This window comes from Schistocerca piceifrons, chromosome 2 (genome assembly GCF_021461385.2).
Source record: "Schistocerca piceifrons isolate TAMUIC-IGC-003096 chromosome 2, iqSchPice1.1, whole genome shotgun sequence".
Classification (NCBI taxonomy): domain Eukaryota; kingdom Metazoa; phylum Arthropoda; class Insecta; order Orthoptera; family Acrididae; genus Schistocerca; species Schistocerca piceifrons.
This window is the reverse complement of record NC_060139.1, coordinates 276,249,047-276,274,034: the sequence shown is the minus strand read 5'-3', so window position 1 is coordinate 276,274,034 and position 24,988 is coordinate 276,249,047. Positions and strand designations below refer to the sequence as shown.

General features: G+C 38.8%; 1 protein-coding gene across 3 annotated transcripts in view; it reads left to right on the top strand.

Moving 5' to 3' along the window:
• Positions 1-24,758, top strand: part of LOC124776692 (MICOS complex subunit MIC27) — a 61,856-nt gene extending 37,098 nt beyond the window's left edge. Inside the window, exons 4-6 of one of the 3 annotated variants that reach the window (XR_007015649.1) lie at positions 11,477-11,722; positions 13,739-13,852; positions 19,296-19,390. Coding sequence is in view for 2 of the 3 variants with exons in the window: in XM_047251795.1 (XP_047107751.1) it covers positions 11,477-11,722; positions 19,296-19,390; positions 24,549-24,572 (365 nt within the window). In the remaining variant the exon portion in view is untranslated. Of the gene's footprint in view, positions 1-11,476; positions 11,723-13,738; positions 13,853-19,295; positions 19,391-24,548 lie in introns of those variants that run through there. The other 2 variants (XM_047251795.1, XM_047251796.1) reach the window with 2 other exon arrangements.
• The last annotated feature ends 230 nt before the right edge of the window (positions 24,759-24,988 follow it).

Sequence of the window (24,988 nt, the reverse complement as noted above, 5' to 3'; positions counted from 1 at the left end):
TGGATCGGAGGAAATCCTCTCTGGCTTCCGGCGGCTATCTGATTTGGTGAAGACTGCCAGTCTCGCTAGCGGGATGAAAGCAGAGCTCACCATCTGCAGCATCGTCGACAGGACTGACTGCAGACCTTTGGTACAGAGCCGAGTGGATGGTCTGAATCAGAGGCTGAGACGGTTCTGCAACCGTGTGGGCTGCAGATTCCTTGACTTGTGCCATAGGGTGGTGGGGTTTCGGGTTCTGCTGGATAGGTCAAGAGTCCACTACACACAACAGGCAGCTACACGGGTAGCAGGGGTTGTGTGGTGTGGACTGGGCGGTTTTTTAGGTTAGATAGCCTCGGGCAAGTACAGAAAGGGCAACAGCCTCAAAGGATGCGGGGAAAAGTCAGGACATGCGGTGACCAAACAGCAATCGGTATTGTAATTGTAAACTGTGGAAGCTGCGTTGGTAAAGTACCGGAACTTCAAGCGCTGATAGAAAGCACCGAAACTGAAATTGTTAAAGGTACAGAAAACTGGCTGAAGCCAGAGATATATTCTGCCGGAATGTTTACAAAGGCACAGACGGTGTTTAGCAAGGATAGATTGCATGCAACCGGTGGTGGCGTGTTTGTCGCTGTTAGTAGTAGTTTATCCTGTAGTGAAATAGAAGTGGATAGTTCCTGTGAATTATTATTGGTAGAGGTTATACTCAACAACCGAGTTAGATTATTAAATGGCTCCTTTTACCGACCTCCCGACTGAGCAGCATTAGTGGAAGAACAACTGAGAGAAAATCTGGAATATATTTCATATAAATTTCGTCAGCATGTTAGTCTTAGGTGGAGATTTCAATTTATCAGATATAGACTGGGACACTCAGATGTTTAGGACAGGTGGTAGGGACAGAACATCGAATGACATTATACTGAGTGCACTATCTGAAAATTACCTCGAGCAATTAAATAGAGAACCGACTCGTGGAGATAACACCTTGGACCTACTGATAACAAACAGACCCAATCTTTTCAACTTTGTAAGCACAGAACAGGGAGTCAGTGATCATAAGGCCGTTGCAACATCCCTGAATATGGAAGTAAACAGGAATATAAAAATAGGGAGGAAGGTTTATCTGTTTAGCAAGAGTAATAGGAGGCAGATTTCAGACTGCCTAACAGATCAAAACGAAAATGTCTGTTCCGACACTGACGATGTTGAGTGTTTATGGAAAAAGTTCAAGGCAATCGTAAAATGCGTGTTAGACAGGTACGTGCCGAGTAAAACTGTCAGGGGCGGGAAAAACCCACTGTGGTTCAACAACAAAGTTAGGAAACTACTGCGAAAGCAGAGAGAGCTTCACTGCAAATTTAAATGCAGCAAAAACCTCTCAGACAAACAGAAGCCAAACGATGTCAAAGTTAGCATAAGGAGGGCTATGCATGAAGCGTTCAGTGAATTCGAAAGTAAAATTCTATGTACCGACTTGACAGAAAATCCTAGGAAGTTTTGGTCTTAGGTTAAACCAGTAAGTGGATCGAAACAGCATATCCAGACACTCTGGGATGATAATGGCATTGAAACAGATGACACCTGTAAAGCTGAAATACTAAACACCTTTTTCCAAAGCTGTTTCACAGAGGCAGACCGCACTGCAGTTCCTTCTCTAAACCCTTGCACGAACGAAAAAATGTCTGACATCGAAATAAGTGTCCAAGGAATAGGAAAGCAACTGAAATCACTCAACAGAGGAAAGTCCACTGGACCTGACAGGATACCAATTCGATTCTACACACAGTACGCGAAAGAACTTGACCCCCTTCTAACAGCCGTGTACCGCAAGTCTTTAGAGGAACGGAAGGTTCCAAATGATTAGAAAAGAGCACAGGTAGTTTCAGTTTTCAAGAAGGGTCATCGAGCAGATGCGAAAAACTATAGGCCTATATCTCTGACATCGAGCTGTTGTAGAATTTTAGAACATGTTTTTTGCTCGCGTATCATGTTATTTCTGGAAACCCAGAATCTACTCTGTAGGAATCAACATGGATTCTGGAAACAGAGATCATGTGAGACACAACTCGCTTTATTTGTTCATGAGACCCAGAAAATATTAGATACAGGCTCCCAGGTAGATGCCATTTTCCTTGACTTCCGGAAGGTGTTTGATACAGTTCCGCACTGTCGCCTGATAAACAAAGTAAGAGCATACGGAATACCAGACCGGCTGTGTGGCTGGATTGAAGAGTTTTTAGCAAACAGAACATAGCATGTTGTTCTCAATGGAGAGACGTCTACGGACGTTAAAGTAACCTCTGGCGTGCCACAGGGGAGTGTTATGAGACCATTGCTTTTCACAATACACATAAATGACCTAGTAGATAGTGTCGGAAGCTCCATGTGGCTTTTTGCGGATGATGCTGTAGTATGCAGAGAAGTTGCAGCATTAGAAAATTGCAGCGAAATGCAGGAAGATCTGCAGCGGATAGGCACTTGGTGCAGGGAGTGGCAACTGCCCCTTAACAAAGACAAATGTAATGCATTGCGAATACACAGAAAGAAGGATCCTTTATTGTATGATTATATGATAGCGGTACAAACACTGGTAGCAGTTACTTCTGTAAAATATCTGGGATAATGTGTACGGAACAATTTGAAGTGGAATGATCATATAAAATTAATTGTTGGTAAGGCAGGTACCAGGTTGAGATTCATTGGGAGAGTCGTTAGAAAATGTAGTCCATCAACAAAGGAGGTGGCTTACAAAACAGTCATTCGACCTATACTTGAGTATTGCTCATCAGTGTGGGATCCGTACCAGTTCGGGTTGACAGATGAGATAGAGAAGATCCAAAGAAGAGCGGCGCGTTTCGTCACAGGGTTATTTGGTAAGTGTGATAGCGTTATGGAGATTTTTAGCAAACTCAAGTGGCAGACTCTGCAAGAGAGGCGCTCTGCATCACAGTGTAGCTTGCTGTTGTCCAGGTTTCAAGAGGGTGCATTTTTGGATGAGGTATCAAATATATTGCTTCCCCCTGCTTATACCTCCCGAGGAGATCACAAATGTAAAATTGGAAAGATTCGAGCCTGCATGGAGGCTTTTCGGCAGTCAAACCATACGTGACTGGAACAGGAAAGGGAGGTAATGACAGTGGCACATAAAGTGCCCTCTGCCACACACCGTTGGGTGGCTTGCGGACTATAAATGTAGATGTAGATTTAGAGAGTGAGTTGAGAGTAATAAATATAAGTATTACTGCAGTAACATACCGCCTTTGGCACATAGATATAGATGATTATCAAATACTGTAAAATGTTGTTTACAGTGATAAAGAAGTCTTCATGTGATTGCACTGGTCAAGACCAAGAGTTGAAATCAATGTTGAAGTGTAAACGTAAACTAAAGAAACTTAAGGACATCAAAAATGAATAATACTTTGGAGTCATAAATCATCTATTTTTAAATCTGGTTCATTGGTGAAGCAGAAGGAAGTAAGATGGATTTTTTTCTGGCCATTTTTCTTTGGATAACACATTTGGTGACATAAATTAATGTGTGTATTTCCTTCATGATTTCCCACATGCCAGGTATGATAATTATAATATTTCTCAGAGTTTTGTTATATGTAAGGTATAATATTATAATGTGATGATAAAGTAGCATTCAAAAAGGCCTCTTAAAAGGATAGCATTGGATTTTCAGTAGTTGCCAAATACAAGGGGGGGGGGGGGGGGTGTATTGATAATCTAGGGATCTCATACTTATTAAAATTTTTCAGAAACTATCACTTTTAGTAACATGTTCAAAGTTGTGTGCCTGAAGTATGTAGCTTAATAAATAGAATATTAGTACGAAAATATATCAATGAAAGATCTAGTGAGCAGTGGACAGGACCATAAGATTAATTATGTAGACATGAAGTTAATAAAGTGTCATCTTCATTGCCAGTCATGAAAATTGCTACAATCCCAAAATGTCAGTCATTTGCAATAACCAGAGAGTGCCATGAAGTATCATGTCTGAATTGTAAAGAATGAAAAGAGGGACTTAAAAATGGCAATAGATAAAAAAACCTATCCCCCACTTTTCTCATGACATGTTAAGCCAAACAAACATTAAACCTTGGATGATGATATTAAAAAATGTAAATGCCTGCAACTGAGATACAGACCTAATATAATGTGTTACATAAAATTAGAAACTACTAGTCAGTGTTCTATAAGAATGCATTACAGCAGGGACAAACATATAGCTATCTCCTTAAGAAAACTTGAATTTTATCTTTTTCCCACAATTTGTATTAGGTGTATGAAGATATTGGAAATTTCATGAAGGAGACATCACACAAGAAAGTGCACAGTCATTTATTTATGCCTGTGTAGTTCCGTGAATAGAAACGTTGCAGAGGGGAATGTTTTTCTTGTCTGGCACACACTTCTAATCTGCCAAAAAGTTTCACAACATGGAACACTGCTGTACTTATTAAATATTCTAAGCTATTTTGCCATAGTAAACTGAATTTATTGAGGAAACCTTGTATGAGGGTTTAACAGATGCCCTGGTTCACTGCTGACTGAGGTGAATTTAGTTTCTGCATGCTCCTGCACAAATGCGGGACATCACATGTTTACAAAACTGGAGTGCTTTTGGCTGTTATCAATTGTTGCCATAAGCTATTTTGATTGACCCATGATGGAAGAGTGGTTCTTGTTTTCAGGTATCCAGATACCATCCAGTTTCGCACCCTCTGTCTGATTAGAATTATTGTCATTTTTAATAATTTCTTCTCGTATCTCTGTACAGCCTGTTTAATAACCCCAGCGAGGATCTGAGTCTTATCAGATTGGACTGAATCTTTGAACTGTCTTGCAACCACAGACTTAAAAAGGCATGGACAGATAGATCATGTATCCATGGTGAACCCCTTAAGCCCAGAGGCACCGTATTTCTTAAGGGAGAAAAATTCGGTGAACAGGCACTGGGTACTGCTTTTTTTTTAAAAAAAAAAAACTATGTTTTGGGGACTTAACAAAGAGGAACTAGGTCCTTCTACTGATGGACCATCAAGGTGGTATTGTGCAGGAGAAGCCTAAAGATGCTGCCCAGAAAACGGTCATGAATTTTTTCTTAATGGCAGTGGAGAGAATGTGATGGTCCAGAAGGATGCATAAAATTTATCAGTGCATCTTGCTACTCAGACAAGATATCACACACATTTCCAACCCACCATTTGTCATTGTAAATGCAAGCAACAGAAAAATCTTTTTGCTAGCTCAATACTGGCATCATACAGCTTCATTAAAAATAAACTTGTGTCACCTGAAAATTTACTCTTCTGAATACCATACAAATCTGCAGGATGGTTTTTCCATCGTTTGAGCAACTGTGGAAGCAGATACAAACTGATTTTTCAGCAAATGCAAACTCTATGTTTATTTAACCATCATCACAAAATGAGTACAGATCATACGGTGTGAGAATTTGATCCATGAAAAATCTGAAATGTTATTAAAGCTCTTGTGCTGGACAGCAGAGCCATCACTGAATAAAGGAAAAAAAATCAGTTTGGGAGAAAAAAGACTAAGCTCTGAACAGAGCCATGCACTGCAATAGTTCCATGTGTTTAGGTTTTTGCACTGGTACTGATCAATACAACAGAATATGTCACAGTGGGATTAAATATTGTCTGGCTGTTCTTCCAGTGACAACCCTGAAAAGCATTCTAAACAGCAAAAAATAGTTTTCTGTAAGATGCATCAGTGCCACTACTTCATTGAGTTTCAGGTTTTCTGTTACAACCTCCAGGTATTCAGTGTAGTACTTTAACACAAAATGGTGGATTGAAAGATTTGCAGCTCTGTCTGACAATTTTTCAACAAAATATTCAGTTGCTAGTTGCTGTTCAATTAGTGTAGCTTGATCGGTTTGAATGCACTGTTTAAACTGAGTGATATCCCCAGGATATTCACCCTTTGTGCACTGAAGAAAGTTTGTTTTACTCCTGCTTTTTATTTGCCTGTGTCACAATGGTGAAGCAAGTAGTCTTTTGATTTTATACTGCAAATGTAGAAACCCACTAAAAATTTGCAGGCAGATGATACCAGTTTTATATTTTGATCAATAGTGAACACACAGATTGAATCCATTGCAGCAGAGCCAACAATGACACAACATTCTCTTTTTTGTCATTTAAATACTATTCACAGAGAGCTCACATGAAACAAATGCCCGTTAGAGCTGAAGAAGTATAGATGTGTTTTTTGAGGTACAGGACTTTAAACTGGCTTAAGATTTACTCTTGAAACCCACTTTACCTTAGAAAATTCTGGAAGTAAGTAATTAACCTCTAAGACAAAAAGACGTGCCACGAAGGAATTGTCTGAATGGGATGAAAATCGGTAAATGTGATGTATATGTACAGGCAAAAAAATTATTACAATTTCAGAAAATCTGATGATTTATTCCAGAGAAAGAGCTTCAAAAATTGAGCAAGTAAGTAATGTGTTGGTTCACATCTGGGCCTTACGCAAGCAGTCATTTTCCTTGGTGTGGATTGATAGAGTTGTTGGTTGTCCTCCTGAGGGATAATTTGCCAAATTCCATCCAATTGGTGTGTTAGACTGGTAAAATCATGACTTGGTCAGAGGGCCCTGCCCAAAATGCTCCAGACGTCCTCAGTTGGGGAGAGATCTAGCAACTTTGCTGGCCAAGGTAGGGTTTGGCAATCACAAAGACAGGCAGTAAGAACTGTCATATTGTGTGTGTGTGTGTGTGTGTGTGTGTGTGTGTGTGTGTGTGTGTGTGTGTGTATGTGTGTGTGTGTGTACGCACGCACGCACGCACGCATTATCTTGCTGAAATGTATGAGCCCAGGATGGCTCGTCATGAAGGGCACCCAAACGGGGTGTAGAATATCAATGATGTACCGCTATGCTTTAAGGGTACTGTGGATAACAAACCAAAGGAGTCCTGTTGTGAAATGAAATTGCAGCCTCACAACATGTCTCCTTGTTATCGGTCCGTATGGCAGGTGACAGCCAGGTTGGCATCCCACCACTGTCCAGTGCGTCTCCAGACGTGTCTTTGGCCTGGAGGATAGACAAGTTGGCCTGGAGTGACCTAACAAATGAAGGAGAACCTTCTATCTATAGGTTCATTACATTATCTTGATAATGCAAAGCAGGAACTCTTTGTAGACGTCTGCTACCATAATGCACTTATACAAAATTGTCTGTGTGCATTACACTTTATTTTGTCATACAGATAATGCATTTTGGCAGACTGTCATCAGGTCAAAAACACAAGTGAAGAAGCCGTACATTGTGTCACATCAAATAGCACATAATAATACCAACAATTACACTGTCTCTTTCAACCGTCTTTGTCCATTTGAAGAATTCCTGAGAAAGACCAATGTTGTGTGATGCAGTCAATAAGCCCAAAGGAAGAAATAAAATATGGCCTGTCAACTTAAAAAGTTTTATTTCAATCAGTTTAGAAGTCTTTACTTTAAGAATTCATATCCACTGATAGTAAGAGAAACTGCTCCATTACATAGTTTAAATTACTTGTGAACTTATAGTAACTACGAAAGAAATTATGTAGATTGAACATACACTATGTGCTCAAAAGTATCCAGACACCCCCAAAAACAAACATTTTTCATATTAGGTGGATTGTGCTGCCACCTGCTGCCAGGTACTCCATATCAGCGACCTCAGTGGTCATTAGACATCATGAGAGAGCAGAATGGGACACTCTGCGGAACTCACAGACTTTGAACGTGGTCAGGTGATGGGGTGTAACTTGTGTCATACGTCTGTATGCGAGATTTCCACACTCCTATATATCCATAGGTCCACTGTTTCTGATGTGATAGTGAAGTGGAAACATGAAGGGACACATACAGCACAAAAGCACACAGGCTGACCTCGTCTGTTGATTCACAGAGACTGCCAAAAGTTGAAGAGGGTCATAATGTGTAATAGGCAGACATCTATCCAGACCACCACACAGGAATTCCAAACTGCATCAGCATCCACTGCAAGTACTATGACAGGTGGGAGGTGAGTAACCTTGGATTTTGTGGTCAAGCGGCTGATTGTAAGCCACACATCGTGCTGGTAAATGCCAAATGATTCCTTGCTAGGTGTAAAAAGCATAAACATTGGATGATTGAACAGTGGGAAAACATTGTCTGGAGTGACTAATCACAGTGCACAACGTGGCGATCAAGTGGCAGGGTGTGGGTATGTTAAATGACCGGTGAATATCATTTGCCAGCATGTGTAGTGCCTACAGTAAAATTCAAAGGCAGTGGTGTTATGGAGTGGTTGTGTTTTTTCATGGAGGGGGCGTGCACCCTTTGTTGTTGTGTGACACTATCACAACACAGGCCTACATTGATGTTTTAAACACCTTCTTGCTTCCCAGTGTTGAAGAACAATTCAGGGATGGCAATTGCATCTTTTAACACAATCAAGCACCTGTTCATAATGTACGGTCTGTGGCAGAGTGGTTACATGACAATAACATCCCTGTAATGGACTGGCCTGCACACAGTCCTGACGTGAATCCTATAGAACACCTTTTGGATGTTTTGGAACACGACTTCGCGCCAGGCCTCACTGACCAACATCGATACCTCTCCTCAGTGCAGCACTCTGTGAAGAATGGGCTGCCATTCTCCAAGAAACCTTTCAGCACCTGATTGAATGAATGCCTGTGAGAGTGGAAGCTGTCATCAAGGCTAAGGGTGGACCAACACCATATTGAATTCCAGCATTATTGATGGAGGGTGCCACAAACTTGTAAGTCATTTTCAGCCAGGTGTCCAGATACTTTTGATCACATAATGTACCTCTGCCATTCATGTATTTTGTAGTAGAACCTATTACAGAAACTGTTTGTGGTGTACTTATCACATTAATTCCCTAAGAAAATAAGAGCTTTCAGCAACCATCACCATCACTGTATTTGTCAGGATAGCATAGTGTGTTAATGTGGCAAACACACTAAGAACAGTACATACAACAAATTCATCAAGAACAACTCTGTGGCTGTAGTATTACTTATTGTGTTCCTTAACATTGTTGTGCTACTGACTGAAGAGGCACAGTGACGAAAGAATTGGATTTGCCCCTAGAAGAATGAGGCTAAAATTGTCTTCCTGTCCAATTTAGGTTTTCCATAGTTACTGAAAGCTGGAGTCAAATACTAAAGTGGTTTTCTTTGTAGCCGATTGCCTATTCCTTCCATACCCCCACCAAGATTGAATTCCATCTGTAATGATATCATGGACAACATGATGTTAACCCTTAATATTCGTTTTCCACATTCTATTAATCTTTTGTCTTTGTTATTGGATTATGTTTGACATTTTTTTTAAATGTCTGCAATGCTGCCAAACAATTGGAGATGCCTGAGCTAAAGATTCTGTAAACAGCATACAGTAACCCATCTTCTTAATTTGGCTTGTGTGTCTTCATTTTCTGGAATCATGTTTCTGTATTTTTACTGCTAGTTTTGGCTGATTTAACTCCTGTTTCAACATTATCTGTTGAAGTTCCCCATGCTGTAGATTGTCACTGGATATTTGACTTTGTTCATTGTTGCACTAATTGGGACATCTGCTATAGAGTTTCTTGCTTTATTGTTGTACCTGATTACGATCGTGATATTGTCACTGGAAGCACAAGCAAGGCCACCATAAAAGTAATCATTTCGTTGTGAGCTCTTCATAGCATGTCAGAAGGATATGTGCTTTAAATGCAGGCTACTTTATTGGGAAAGTTAAATGTCCATTGTAGGACTGTAGTTAAATTTATTGTATATTTTGCGTTGCATACATATCACCACTTCCAGGTCTAGCAATGACTTACCAATATGAAAAATGCCTGACTTGCATCATGACTTGAATTCATGTTACACTGTGGGTGGTGCCCCTGTTAACTTGGACGGGTATGTCTGTTCAAATGTCAGATTATCATATCCAACTTAAATTTGACTGACAGAAGAAATCTTTCCTTTGCCTTGTTGGATAATGCTTTCTGCTGTGCATATAACAACATAAATATAATTTTTTTTAACTGTATAGATAAAAAAAATCTACTCACCAAACGGCAGCAGAACACACATATAAAAGACTGTTGTGATTGGCAAGCTTTCGGAGTCATGGCTTCTCCTTCAGGCAGAAGGGTTGTAGGGGAAGGAAGAAGGGTGAAGGAAAAGGACTTGAAGAGGTTTTGGAAAAGGGGTAGATTTTGTGAAAGTCACCCAGAACTGTGGGTCAGGGGTGCTAGTCCTTTTCCTTCACCCTTCACCCTTCCCCTTAAACAATTCTGCCTGAAGGAGAAGCCACTGGCTCCGAAAGCTTGCCAGTCACATCAGTCTTTTATGTGTGTGTTCTTCCACCGCTTGGTGAGTGGATTTTTTTATCCATCCAATTAAATAATTTCACCCATAAGTGATTGTTTTCAATGTCATAAATATAAAATAATTGATAAGATTGATAATTAATGTAGTCCACACCAAGGTAACTTAACACTCACTTTGGCATCCAGCAAGAGAAGAAGAAAAGCATCTGCTTCTTTGTTTTTTCACTTATTTCAAGAAAACAGAAAATGAGACAGTAGCAGGTATAAAACTGCTAAATTGAGCACCTGATCAAGTGAAATAAATAAGATGTAAACATTATTTGAAATTAAATGGAAAGACTCCTGTCCCAGCCAGCAGAGGTGTGATGTATAACAAGGTAAAGACAATGGCATGCCACCTTCAATACGACCAGACCTAGTAAAGCACTGTGGTGTTCAGTCCAGCATTTGAGTTGACGACAGAATTCTTTTTTATTTATATCAAAAGGAAAATTCGCTTGAGAAAACTATAAATTCATGAGACAGAATCGGTAGCCAGTACTTAAGTAGGTAATATATTTAGTACTGCCAATGGGCATAAAGGGACAAATACATGACACTATTCTGACTTCCACAATTATTAGTTCCTTGCAAAGGGATGACAGAGAGATAGGTTAGCAAAGGTTAAAAAGGAAAGCCAGGTCACTTTGACCTGAGAGAGAGAGAGAGAGAGAGAGGGACCTGGCCACCTGTCGTTATGCACGAGGGGAGAAAGAGGTAGTGTCTTGTACCTTTATAAGTGCCTGTTGGTAATACTGAACATTTTGTCTCCTTAAAATAAATGCTGGCTGGGAACTCTCTCATGTAATTTTATTACTTATATATTTGTATTTTCGTGTAAAATTTCTGCTGTATTATATTTATTAAGTGTGTTAATTGTGAAAATTCATTGTGCATTTGTGCTTTTTAAACATCATTTTACTTAATGCTGATCATCATATTGAAATTGAAAGTTGCAGCCAGGCACTTCACAGTGGTTTGCAGAGTATAAATGTAGATGTAAATGTGAAAACATGTCCTGTCCATTAATTTGATAAATATTGTGATTTGAAAATTAATAGTTTTTTCAAACTTGCATTTCTATTAACAGCTACTTTGGCATTTCTGAAGGAGGAGGGGAACTATTTGCCACGCATTGGTGCCATCAGTTTAGGAGGCCTTACGGGTGTCATATTTGGCCTGCGAGGTGGTTGGTTCCGGAGGCTGACATATGGTGCTGCTGGGTCGTTGGCAATGTCTGCTTTGTGCTACCCTCGGCAAGCGTCAGAAGTGTCGCAAGAAGCCCTAACCTATGCAAAGAAATATGTTGCCGTTACGTATAATTTTATTTATGGAGGTAAGATGGTATGATGATAAATTTGATGCCTTTTAAGTACCAATAGAACAAAAGGGTACTCTAAAAGCTTTTTAGAAAATAATGAGAATTATTTTTCCATGGGATTCTTTCAACTACACCTCTGAAAATATTGGCTTTCAAATTCTATTCATTGGGCTTCCTTTAAAACTATGCAGTCACCAGAAAGGTTGTAGAAATGTTAAAAGCTGACTCCTGAAGATCAACAAAAGACCCGAAGACCAAAGTGATTTCTCATTACTTAGCTTTCTGGGTGCTTCGTTTTAATTGCATTGCGTTACACCCAAACAGGTTATGAAAGATGTTTCTGAATTCTGAAACTCCAGTAGAGAGGATTATTGTTGCCTCTCAGCTACATTTTTTAAAAATCAATTTCATCTTATTTGTAAACCACTCTATACCACATTTACTAAAATGGAATTTATAGTATATCTGAGATATTAAAGTTTTGTAAAGTAATGTTATTCTTTTGAAAAATAGCGTAAACAGTCCCACCAAAACTAACCAGCCTGTTAAAATTTTTCTAATATTTTTCAATTTGTATGTGTCTGTTGTACCACTAGCAAGATGTATTCTGAAGTTTTGATATCCTGTTATCAATAATCTTGAAATAGTTAATGAAATGCAGTCTGCATTTAGAAAGATGGTATGGTATCTTTAGTATTATATCATCTAAGTATAGCTTTGAAAGCTTTAGCATTGAATTTTATACAACACTCAAGTCATCTTTTGATTAAATAACATTTACTAAAATACCAAAAAAGTTCAAAGTATCTCTTGTTGAAGGAAATTAAGACGATCATGCTGTATGGTTTGTCTTTAGTTTAATCTGTTGTGGGATTGTAGTTAATGATTTATGAAGTTAAATACCATTCATGTATCAGAATGTGGATCATAGAAAGCTACTAGATAACACATATACATTAGAGAGTTGCATCTTTAACTACAGTAATAATTGATTCAGCAATAAATCAGTTCTTGTAATAATAACAATGAAAATAATAAAAATCTCCCTGTACAGTTCTTGTGGGAACTTTAGCCAGAAATGAAAAAACGAACTAATATTGATCCAGGATTAGCTGCTATGAATTTACTAGCCATTTCTACATGAGATTGACAGTATTACCTTACCTAGCCCAATTGGGACATAGAACACTTAAGAACAATATATGTTCAAATGCTGAACTACACTACAGAACCTCGTGTTTATGTGGCTATGCATCACTCAACACTTCTGCCACACAATGAGTGGTTGTCATTATTCATTACACTATTTATCTTCCACTGCAGATTTATGCTCATACAAAATTACATAGTGTTAAACTTTTGTTGGATTTTATGTGGAAAAATTTGCTTGATCTCTTGAGGGTGGTGAATGTGGTAGAGTTTCTTGTTACAGCTTACAGGATATTACTCTTGCAACACTTGTTCTTTAGTACTACTCCAGAATAGATGAACTATGTGTCGGTGGGAGGACAATACAAGGGATAAAAGTCCCATGCTCTTGAGATGGCCTTGATCAGTTTTTGGCCTGCATCCTTTTGCTAGCCACTATTGCATACTTCCTTTCCAGTGTTGAATAATTTATTTTTAAAGTGTGTCATACTTGACTCCAGCATTACATTGTAGTAGATGTGAGTGAAATATACCACAATTACTGACAAAAATGGCTGTGACAACAAATTATTTTTTGCTGTTGGACCATATTGCATCTGAAGGACCTCAGAAGGTATTGGGACATTCAAAACAAATTTTTCTTTCACTGCATCTCACACTTGTCATTTGAGTTCATTAAAATATTATTTAAATTGTGAAAGCCACTACAATTGTGGGGAAAAACTGGTGATCTGAGATGATTTCTGTGTATTTATGAAGAAGGAATTTTCATTTCAGTTTCCTCAGCAATGGACTAACACAGTGACCAATTCTTCAGTGAAAACTTCTCGCCCTCAGATCATGTTTGACTCCCTGAGACATCAAACTTTTTAATATTTCCAGGTCACGTGCCATCACTGATTGCCTCTTGACAGGATTTCTGTGAATGAGTGATGGATGTCCAAGCCTCTGATGATCTTCAGCAGGCCCAGTTTTACTGTACCTCTTGATCGTCAGGTAAACATAACATCTTGGATGACCTTTTTTCCCTAAGGGTTCCAAAAAATCTGTTGATTTTCCCATTTCATGAACGGCTGTAACTTTATTGATATGTAGAAATGGTGTGTATTCTCAGCAACTACGCAGAATATTCTACTGCCTCATTGTGGAAATCAGACTGTCATGCATGACACAATTTCATTTCATGTTAATGGTCTTATACACAGCTGAATCAGTTTTCAGTAAGTATACTAACCATAACACTGTGCTTCCCATTAGCCTTGAAAAATTATAAATTCCTTTATTGATAATCATTTGACATAACCATTCATTTTGTAAAGCAGTTACTGTTAATCTCATAGTTCAGGAATCAAAGGAGAATGCATAGAAAATATCTTCTAGTTAACATGGTATGAGAAAAGACAACCATTCATTGTATTACCAGTGGTGTTGAGTAGCCAGGCTTGTAAAAAAGTATATAGCTCCATTATTTAACTTAAGGTCTCCATATTCTAACCACGATAAGGATGCTTTCAATTTGAAATGATTCAGAAAATGTAATATTTGAAGTGCTTGTGAATATTTCATCCATAACGGATGGCATTATGAGGGCTGCAACCTTTTTTGCCCCCTACTGTGTGTCTCAATGGTTCACACAGTCATTGTCATGTGGAGAATTGTTTATTTAGGTGGCTGGTGTTGGTGAAGAGTACAGACATCTTTTCAAAGTCACAGAGCAAGGATTGTCTAGGATATTTTGTGTCTTTTGCTAATGATAAAAATTGTTGATTTAAAAAAGACACTGTAGAGGTTAAAAAACATTAATTTCTGACTGTGAATTATACTTACAGGGACAGTAGAGTTGTAAAACGTCTGCATACCTTTTCCTGATGTATGTCCTCTCCACTGCACGTTACATTTACACTGTCATCGTAGGATTACAACAGATCATACATATACATTGTATGTTGAACTTATTGAGGGATGAATGTGAGTGATTGCATTAATTGCTGTACATTGAAACTGTAAATTATGAGAATGTGTTAAGTACTTTGTCAAAGCTTTTGGAAAAATTGGTTGAGCCTGTTCCACTGTCATCATGGAGTAGATGTTCCCCAAGTTTTTTCTGCGTACATAGATTTCTAGCTCATCATATAGACACATTCTGTGTCCTTCGTTCAGTGTCTGCAGTATTTCAAGGTTGTTTACTACATTGTCAAATGGATGTCCTGTATCTTTTATATTTGAGGCTGTTACAGATTTATGTGGTGTGTTGTATCTGAAGGCATTGATGTGTTCCTTGAATCTGGTGCGGAAGTCATGGCCTGTTTGATCTATGCACTGAGCCGGGCATTTAAAGTTCTTATTCTGTGTCGTTTGAGGATATTGTCAATTTTTTGGGAGGTGTTACCGAGGGAGGGTGTGCAGGCTTTTACTGTATTCTTTTGGTTCTTAGTGGTTATTTTGTTAATTTTATTCTTAAACTAAACTTTCTGTTAGTGTGGGTTTGTACCCATTAGCGACAGCTATTTGATTTGATTTATGATTTTTATTTCATTCTGGAGGCTCCCATCACTCTGGGTTTTCGTAACTCTGTGGATCATTGAGTGGTAAGCTGCTGGTTTGTGCAGGAGGAAGCACATGTGTTTATGTCTGTGGTGGTTGTTTTCCTATAAATTTGGAAGACATATTTGTTGTCTTGTTTGCAGATGGTTAAATCAAGGAATTTGATGGTATCATTTATTTCCTGTTCATAGGTGATTTAATATTCTTGTGCATTTTGTTGAATGTTTGGAGGATGTCTTGGACATGATCTTTGTTTCCCCTCCCCCCCCCCCCCCCTTTTTTTAAAAAAAAAAATACTTATTTTTGTAGAAATCATTTAATCTTGTATCTCTTTAACCGCTGTAAATGAACATATCTGTAACATGTATAACTTTGAAACAACAAACGACAGTGTAAATGCAATGTGCAGTGGAGAGGACGTACATCAGGCAACAGTTTTCAGACCTTTTACAACTTTGCCGTCTCTGTAAGTACAATTCACTGTCATAAATTCATGTTTTTTAATCTTTAAAGTGCCTTTTTGAAATCAACAATTTATATATTAGCAAAAGACACAAAAGACCTTGTAGCTACAAATAGGCTGGACCTTATTGACAATGTCAGTATAGAAATGCAATCATGATGTCTTTATAGCAACTATGATGACAGAAGTTAATAAATCAGTCAAAAAAGATAGGAGAGTTGTTTCTGCTAGATAGAGCAGACAAGCAGTTATTAACATCTCACTTAGACAGTGAATTGGCATCACTTAGTTCCACTAAAGTGGATGTAGAGGAATTGCAAGCAAAGTTTAAGCAGATTGTAAATCATGGTCTGGAGAGTTATATGCCTAGTAAGTAGATAAAGGATGGGAAAGACCCACCATGGTTTAATAACAAAATTCGGCAGATGCTGAGGAAGCAGAGGTTGTTGTACTCTTGGTTTCAAAAGGGAATGCGTAAATGACAACAAGCAAAGGTTAGTAGAGGTTCGTGCATCTGTGAAGAGATCTATGTGCAAAGCATACAGCAACTACCACTGTCACATCTTAGCAAAGGATGTAGCTGAAAACCCGAGAAAATTCTGATCATATGTAAAATCACTAAGCGGGTCTAATGCTTCCATTCAGTCCCTTGTTGAGCAGCGTGGTGACAGTTGAAGATAGTAAAACAAAAGCTGAAGTTTTAAATTTCACATTCAAGAAATTGTTCACACAGGAGAATCGTACAAATGTACCATCAGACTGGCTCCCATATGGTCACCTTAGTAATAAGCATACCTGGTGTAGAGAAACAACCAAGAGATTTGAAAGCAAATAAATCACCAGGTCTGGATGGAATCCCAGTTCGATTTTACAAAGAGTACTCTACGGCATTGGCCCTTTACCTAGCTTGCATTTATTATGAATCTCTCATCCAGCACAAAGTCGCAAGTGAATGGAGAAAAGTGCAGATAACTCCAGCATGCAAAGAAAGGGTACAGATTGGACCCACAAAATTACAGATCAGTATCCGTAACTTCTGTTTGCTGCAGAACCCTTGAACATATTTTCAGTTTGAATATGAGGGTTGGAACTTAAATAATGGCAACTATTTATTCACAACCGATACAAAAGAGTTACATGTTTGCACTTGTTACAGCCCTTCAATGTAGTCACCAGCGTTCTGTAGAAGCCTTTGCCAGCGATGTGGAAGGCATAGTAAACGGTTAGCAGAGCCTGTTCTGTTGGTGGTGCGAATGGAACGGTGTACTGCCTGTCGAATCTCTGGAACAGTTCTGAAGCTGAACAGAGCTGCCACAGCTTGCGCTGTATGCGCCCACGCAGTTTTGTGCAAAACGATGGACGGGTTGTGCAGAAAGTGTCGCTGCTTCTTTTACAAAGCTGGTTGCAGGTGATGCTCCAAAAACGAACAGTAAAAAATTTTAAGTCCTTGTGACTTTGATTTGATTCCAAAGATGAAGGAACCACTTCGTGGCATTCACTTCATAACTGTTCCAGAGATTCGAGAGACAGTTAACCGCTCCATTTGCACCGTCCACTGGACAGGCTTTACTTTTGGTATACTATGCCTTCCACGTCGCTGGCAATGGGTTCTACACAACGCTGGTGACTACTTTGAAGGACAGTAACAGATGGAAACATTCAACTCTTTTGTATCGGTTGTGAATAAATAGTTGCCACTATTTAAGTTCCAACCCTTGTATAATAAACTTTCTTGAGACTGAAAAGCTTACGTGCACGAATCAGCGTTGTTTTAGAAAGCATCACTCGTGTGAAACTCATCTTGCCCTTTTCTCACATGATGTACTGAGAACTATGGATGAAGGGCAACAAGCAGATTGCTTATTTCTAGATTCGTGGAAAGAATTTGACACGGTGCCCCATTGCAGGCTGTTAACGAAGGTATGAGCATATGGAATAAGTCCACAGATATGTGAGTGGCTCAAAGACTTCTTCAGTAATAGAACCCAGTATGTTCTTCTTGATGGTGAGTGTTTATCAGAGACAAGGGTATCTTCAGGAGTGTCCCAGGCAAGTGTGGCAGGACTGCTGCTGTTCTCTATATTTGGCTGATAGGGTGGGCAGCAATTTGCAGTTGAGTGACTGTAGGAAGATACAAGATGTCTTAGAAAAAATTTCCAGTTGGTGTGATGAGTGGCAGCTAGAAAAATGTAAGTTAATGCTGGTGAAGAGGAAGATCAAACCAGTAATGTCTGGATACAGTATTAGTAGTGTCCTGCTTGACACACTCAGGTCATTTAAATATCCAGGCATAAAGTTGCAGTGCGATATGAGGTGGAACGAGCATGTGAGAACTGTGGTAGGGAAAGCGAATGGTCATCTTCGGTTTGTTGGAGGAATTTTAGGATGGAGTGGCACATCTGTAAAGGAGACAGCATATAGGATGCTGGTGCGACCTATTCTTGAAAACTGCTTGAGTGATTGGGATCTGTACCAGGTTGGATTGAAAGAAGGCATCGAAGCAATTCAGAGGCGGGCTGCCTGATTTGTTACCAGTAGGTTCAAACAACACATAAGTGTTATGGAGATGCTTGGGGCACTCAAATGAGAATCCCTGGAGGAAAGGCAATCTTCTTTTCAAGAAACATTAGTGAAAAAATTTAGAGAACAGTGATTTGAAGCGGACTGCCAAACGATTCTACTGACCAACTTACATCACACGTAAGGACCATGAAAATAAGATTCGAGAAATTAGGGCTCATAAGGAGGCATATAGACAGTCGTTTTTCCCTTGCTCTGTTTGTGAGTGGAACAGGAAAGAAAATGACTGGTAGTAGTACAGAGTACCCTCTACAATGAACCGTACAGTGGCTTGCGGAGTATCTGTGTAGATGTAGATGTTGATGTTGAACTTACACTGTCCTTGGTCTGCGACTTTGAAAAGATGTCTGTACTCTTCAACACCAGCCCTGTTAATAAACAATCCTCCACCTGAATATGGTGATGTGAACCATTGCAATGTGTAGTGGCAAAATAAACAAGTGACTAACACACACTGTTTTATTTGTAGTTGAAGTTCATGTTACCAATCACCATTGCTCTGGTGGCCAGCCAACCTGTGATGCTTTTGCTGTCAAGGAATCATTCTGTTTTTTGCTTCATAGGTGTATGCACATTAAAAGACTAACAGTGCTGCTGCCAGCCAAATGTATTGAGTAACAATACATGTGCAATCTAAATTGCCACTTTCATTGTCCACAACTTTTAAGCATCGTTATTAACTTCGTTATTTAGTTAGCTTTTTCCATAAAAGACAATATTCCTTTGGACAAGATGAAAATAATAATGTTACACAGTCAATCAGTTTGATGTTTTATAAACGAAACATACTGAAACTTTACAGCATTACTTTGTGTAGTTACTAATTTCAATTTCTTCATGTAATTTTTTCAGTTAAACCAGAAAATACACAATCATCAAATCCCATGGCCGGTGACTTGAAGCATTCTTCAGATGCCCCACCAGTAACAGCTCAGAAAGATACTCAGGTATTAACACAAACACAAAGTAAAACAACAGAAACAGAGCGAGTTGATTTAAACCCTTTGTCCTCTCCAATCCCTGGTGGCAAATCCAATGATGCTGGGGTTTCAAGTCCATACAATAACTTAGTTGCGCTTGCTGAACAGAGTAGTGATGTTATGTATTGGGGTTTTAGACTTGTTTGATGTGACAAGGCTATGCAGTTTTCCTGAAGTGGTATGCTAGATAAAAGTTTGTTATTCCCTTGTACATGTAATGACTTGAAACAGGGTGTATAAGAGGTAACATTTTGGTTCTTGAAAACTGAAGAAAAGAATATAGGCATTTAACGGTTCACTGTTATCACTAGCAAATTCAGTGCTGCAGACAGTGACAATTTATATGCAGTATATAACACTGTCCCTGAATTGACAGGTTTGTCTAAAAGACAAGTTATAAAATTAATTTTAGAAAATAAAAGTGTTGACAGTTTATGAAGTGTGTAACCATCTGAAGTTTACATGCACTTACATTAAAGTTAAAAGAACATAAAAAATACATAAATACGGTAAAAATTGCAATAGCACTACCAAGAATATCTAAAATGGAACAATGAATCTTGTGTTGTAAAAATCTAAATGAAATTATGTAAATGACAGAATTTGAAATTTTAAGACTGTAAAGAGAAGGAAAAAAGCTTCGAAAAGCAAGAACCACCAAAAGGGTAATTTATTCTAAGCATTTCATAACTTTTCATTGCATGGACACACAAAATTTAATCACTGTCTCCCTCTTCAAGATTGTTAGGTTTTTTTAACACAGTGTAGTGTAGAATGATCAGTACCCAGAAATTACTACACTGTGAGCAAAAGAAGGGGGAACAATACTGTCTCAGTGATTTCTCTATTGACAAACAGAAGCTTGCTGCCCATATTTATTGCTGTGTGTGCATACACTGTTCAGTAGCCTGTCTGTTGAGAGGATATTAGTTGTTCTGAACCATGCTCATAGGCAATAAGTACTACATATAATGGTATAAGATGATTAAGTTTACAGGCTGTTTTAACACACTTTTCTGCAGGAGCACTTGCTACTCTCATTACACAGGTCATTACTTTTTTCCTTTGTGCAAACTTTACTTTCAGTCACCAACTGATTTTGTTAGTGCATAATTATTTTCAGTTGCTGCTTACATTGTATTTTGGTCATTTTTGCTAATTTTATGAAAATATCCTTAAATTACATTTTTTCACATAAATTTAAAATATATTTCATATTTGAACATGTATCTGGAAGAACGCATACTGTAAAAAGACATATCTACATTTTTGTAATGATTTTCTCCACATTATGCTGAAATTGCGTGTTCATTTTCCACCATCAACAAAAGAACATGTACACTATTGTAGGCCATTGCAAAGATTTTCTCCCAGAGCTGATTCCACAGGTCATATGTTTGTAATAAACTGACAGTGTGGTTTCATTTTGTAGATTTATTTTAATCCTTTTTCTGATATTCCAAAACATATGTAAAATTGCTAAACAGTTGTCTCAAATTTTTTTTTTTTTTTTTTTTTGTGAAGTACCTCATGATGTGATTTTATAAAGTATAAGTAAATTTCCAGTCCTTCCTCTGTGTAAAGTGCCAAGGTTCTATTTTATGCGATTTACTCTGTACCCAGAGGTGTACTTCTGGTTAAATTGCTGGTTTATCAAAATGGTTCAGAGGAAATGCACCAATGTGCTCTTGGAAAGTTTTGAACTTTAATAAAATTTCATAATGTATTTCATGGACAGTTTTTATACTGTACAACTAAAACAGGATCTTTTTTGGTTCCAGTTAGTATACAATCTCATTGGCATTCACAATGTACTTAATCCCTGATAAAACCTGAATTTGGGTTATTTGTAGCACTATTTTGACAGGAGATGCAGTAGAGATCAGTAACAACACTTTCAAAAGCATAAATTGCTACTCATCACTTAGAGAAGGCATTGTGTTGCAAAGAGTCACAACAAAAAGACTGCTAAACATTTCAGCTGTATGACAAATATTGTGTGTGTGTTTTCTGTTGTGAAATTTTGTCCAAAAACTTAAATGTTTAGCAATCTTTCTTCATTGCGCCTGTCTGCAATCCAACACCTTCTTTATATGGGGGGTAGCAAACTCTCCTTTTCATGGTGGTGTTGTTCCACCCAAGATTTTCCAGTGCTTAATAGAGATCAATATGTATTCTAGTTCTATTTATTTGTCTCAGAATTTTATTGAAATTACAACCAATTAGATGCACTCACTGTTTTCATGAGATAAACCTGTTACAGGCAACCAAATTTTTGCTGAAATTCTGTACTGCAAAATCTAACTTTGTTGGCTTTAGGATGATCACTGAGCTATGATTAATAGACTATATTCAGACCAAATTTCAGTCACATCAAATTCGATTTCAGACTGGTCCCTTTCTACTATTAAACATGACAGCGGCTCTATGATTATGTAGATGAGGTGTTCATGTGGTATATCATTTGTCCTGGTATGAATTCTGTAAGAAACAGAGGATTCTACAGTGCAGAGGATGTTCCCTTTCAAGAATACTGTTTTCCTCCATGTTTGTCCAAGCTACATTTAACAAACAAAAGCATGAGTGCCAACAACTTTATTGTTCAATCCACGAGTGTATCTTGGTTGTTTTAGAGTAAAAAACCATATGCATATTACTTCCCTTTACTCATGGTTCAGTCACATGTACCTTCTCTTTATACACAGCTCAGTTGCATTAATGTGACCATCACCTGTGTTCAACATGCAATAACCACTCATAGATGGCAGGTGGCAGCAATAGCAGTGGAGGGTATATAAAGCATGTTGGGCGATGCAGAAAACAGTGCAGTCTTTGAAACTTCCTGGCAGATTAAAACTGTGTGCCCGACCGAGACTCGAACTCGGGACCTTTGCCTTTCGCGGGCAAGTGCTCTACCATCTGAGCTACCAAAGCACGACTCACGCCCGGCCCTCACAGCTTCACTTCTGCCAGTATCTCGTCTCCTACCTTCCAAACTTTACAGAAGCTCTCCTGTCAACCTTGCAGAACTAGCACTCCTTTCTTTCAGGAGTGCTAGTTCTGCAAGGTTGGCAGGAGAGCTTCTGTAAAGTTTGGAAGGTAGGAGACTAGATACTGGCAGAAGTGAAGCTGTGAGGGCCGGGCGTGAGTCGTGCTTTGGTAGCTCAGATGGTAGAGCACTTGCCCGCAAAAGGCAAAGGTCCCGAGTTCGAGCCTCAGTCGGGCACACAGTTTTAATCTGCCAGGAAGTTTCATATCAGCGCACACTCCGCTGCAGAGTGAAAATCTCATTCTGGAGTGCAGTCTTTGTTGTAATGGTGGAAATGCAGTGATTTACCAGATGTCCGAAAGGGCATGATCATTGGCTTTTGGGCCAAGGGTGGAAGCATTTCTGAAATGGCTAAGTGGGAGGGGGGTTGGGTTGTTTCGGGAAGAAACCAAACAGCTAGGTCATGAGGTCATCAGATTAGGGAAGGACAGGGAAGGAAGTCAGCCATGCCCTTTCAAAGGAACCTTCCCAGCATTTGCCTGGAGCGATTTAGGGAAATAACGGAAAACCTAAATCAGGATGGCTGGACACGGGATTGAACCATTGTCGTCCTGAATGCGAGTCCACTGTGTGCCTAAGTGTGTATTCTGTTTGTGTGCCTCTATGGTTTAAGTATACCATGCATTACAAAATGGCACTATCCAAAACGAGTGCCGAAGCAACTGTAGTGCACCACAGGGCATAAATAACTGGTGAATACATCTGTGGAGACATGTACGGGTGAACAGACATGCACTTTTGAGCAACTGACCAACCAGGTGAATCGAGGGGATACCAACAGTGTCTCCTCAATGACCATTCAGTAAACTTCGCTGTGTATGAGCCTCTGTAGCAGGCACCTGTTTCATATGCTCATGCTGGCTGCTGTTCATCAGCAATGAAGGCTTTAATTTGCACACGAGTACCACAACTGGATGTCCATCATGTAGTGACAGGTGGCCTTTTCAGATGAATCACATTTTATGCTCTATCAAACAGATGGCCAGCAACAATCTTCGTAAGGGTCCTTGCCAGAGAAGGGAGCCTTGTGGTCCAGGAAGTGCTTTTGTGGCATAACCCTTGGATGATCCTGTCATTAAGGTAGGCACAGTGGATCAACACAAGTAGGTGCCTATCCTCGGGGATCATGTCCACTTCTGTATGCAGTTTGGTTTTTTCTTGAGACTCCTCCACCAGCAGAACAATATGTTACACAGCTAACAGTGTACACGTGTCAGTTGAAGAGTTCCAGGATGAGTTCACCATACTCCCCTATCCATCAAACTCACAGGATTAAAACCCAATCAAGAATAAATGCAACCACCTCGATTGGGCTGTTAGTGCCATCTATCCTCAAATAAGTAAAGCAGCGCAGCTGGCCACAGCTCTGGAGTTGGCATAGCTCCACATCCCTGTTGGTACTTTTAGAACCTCAATGACACTCTTCCTGCATATCTCATGCTTTGACAGGTTCTCACAGTTATGTGACTGGACAGTGTAATTGCTGTCGAATCTAAATGCTGCTCGGTGTGAATAACCGTACAAAATTCTACAAAGTTGTATCCTTGCAGTCTGTTACAGACTGCAACCCCCCGTCGGCTTAAGGTGATCCCATTCACATCTCATTGTTTTGATTTCTTTTCATTGTCATCCCTTAGTCTTATATTTTTCCCCTGATTTTATATTTAACTTTTCTGTATTGCAACACTAAATATTATTGTTAAGCCTTGTTTTATCATCTGAGACATGAGAACTTTGTACCTCATTGCGCAATGTGTTTTTTTCCTACTCATTAGAATAAGCAATTTTTCCATTCCTTGTTTCTGCACTCCTTGCTTAATTCTTGATGCTTGTAATCTCTTTAATGTAAGTAATATTAGCTTTGAAAACCACATATATTTATTGTAGTGTGTACTGTTTCGAGATTCTGCACCATACTTGTGTCCAGGAAAGGTTTTCTTTTACATATTCTTGCATACATGTAATGTGATATTTTGTCATTGGAATTGATTTCGTATTATACTTGCAATCATGACTGTTTAGACAGGTTTTGATAATGAATTATCTTATGCTAATGGTATGCTGTTTGTTCCACAGAAAAAAAATCTTCAGAGTCAGTGAATCCCCACACACAGTGATCTAAATGTGGAGCAGTGTAGAAAGTGATGGTAATTGTCCAATAGTGTCAGTGTAGCTGTGTGTGTATATATTTTTTGTGAATGTGAACATCCTCTGAAATTGTGCCACTGTTTGGAACTTCACATAACTGACAGTTGTGAAAAACTTCAATAAAGTTGTATAAAAATACTTTCTTTCATGTGTTGCTTCCTTGGATCTGATTATGTGTTGGATATATTGTGTACTACAGGTATTATTTGAAATAACCACTTTATTAAATGCTGAGAAAAGTAATAAAATAACCTGTTTAGTTTGGGGCATGCAGCTGTGGCTAGTTGTCTGCAACTAAATGGATTATTTCTTGCATCCTAGAAATCTGAAAATTCACATAAAATAATAATATTTTATAAATATATTAG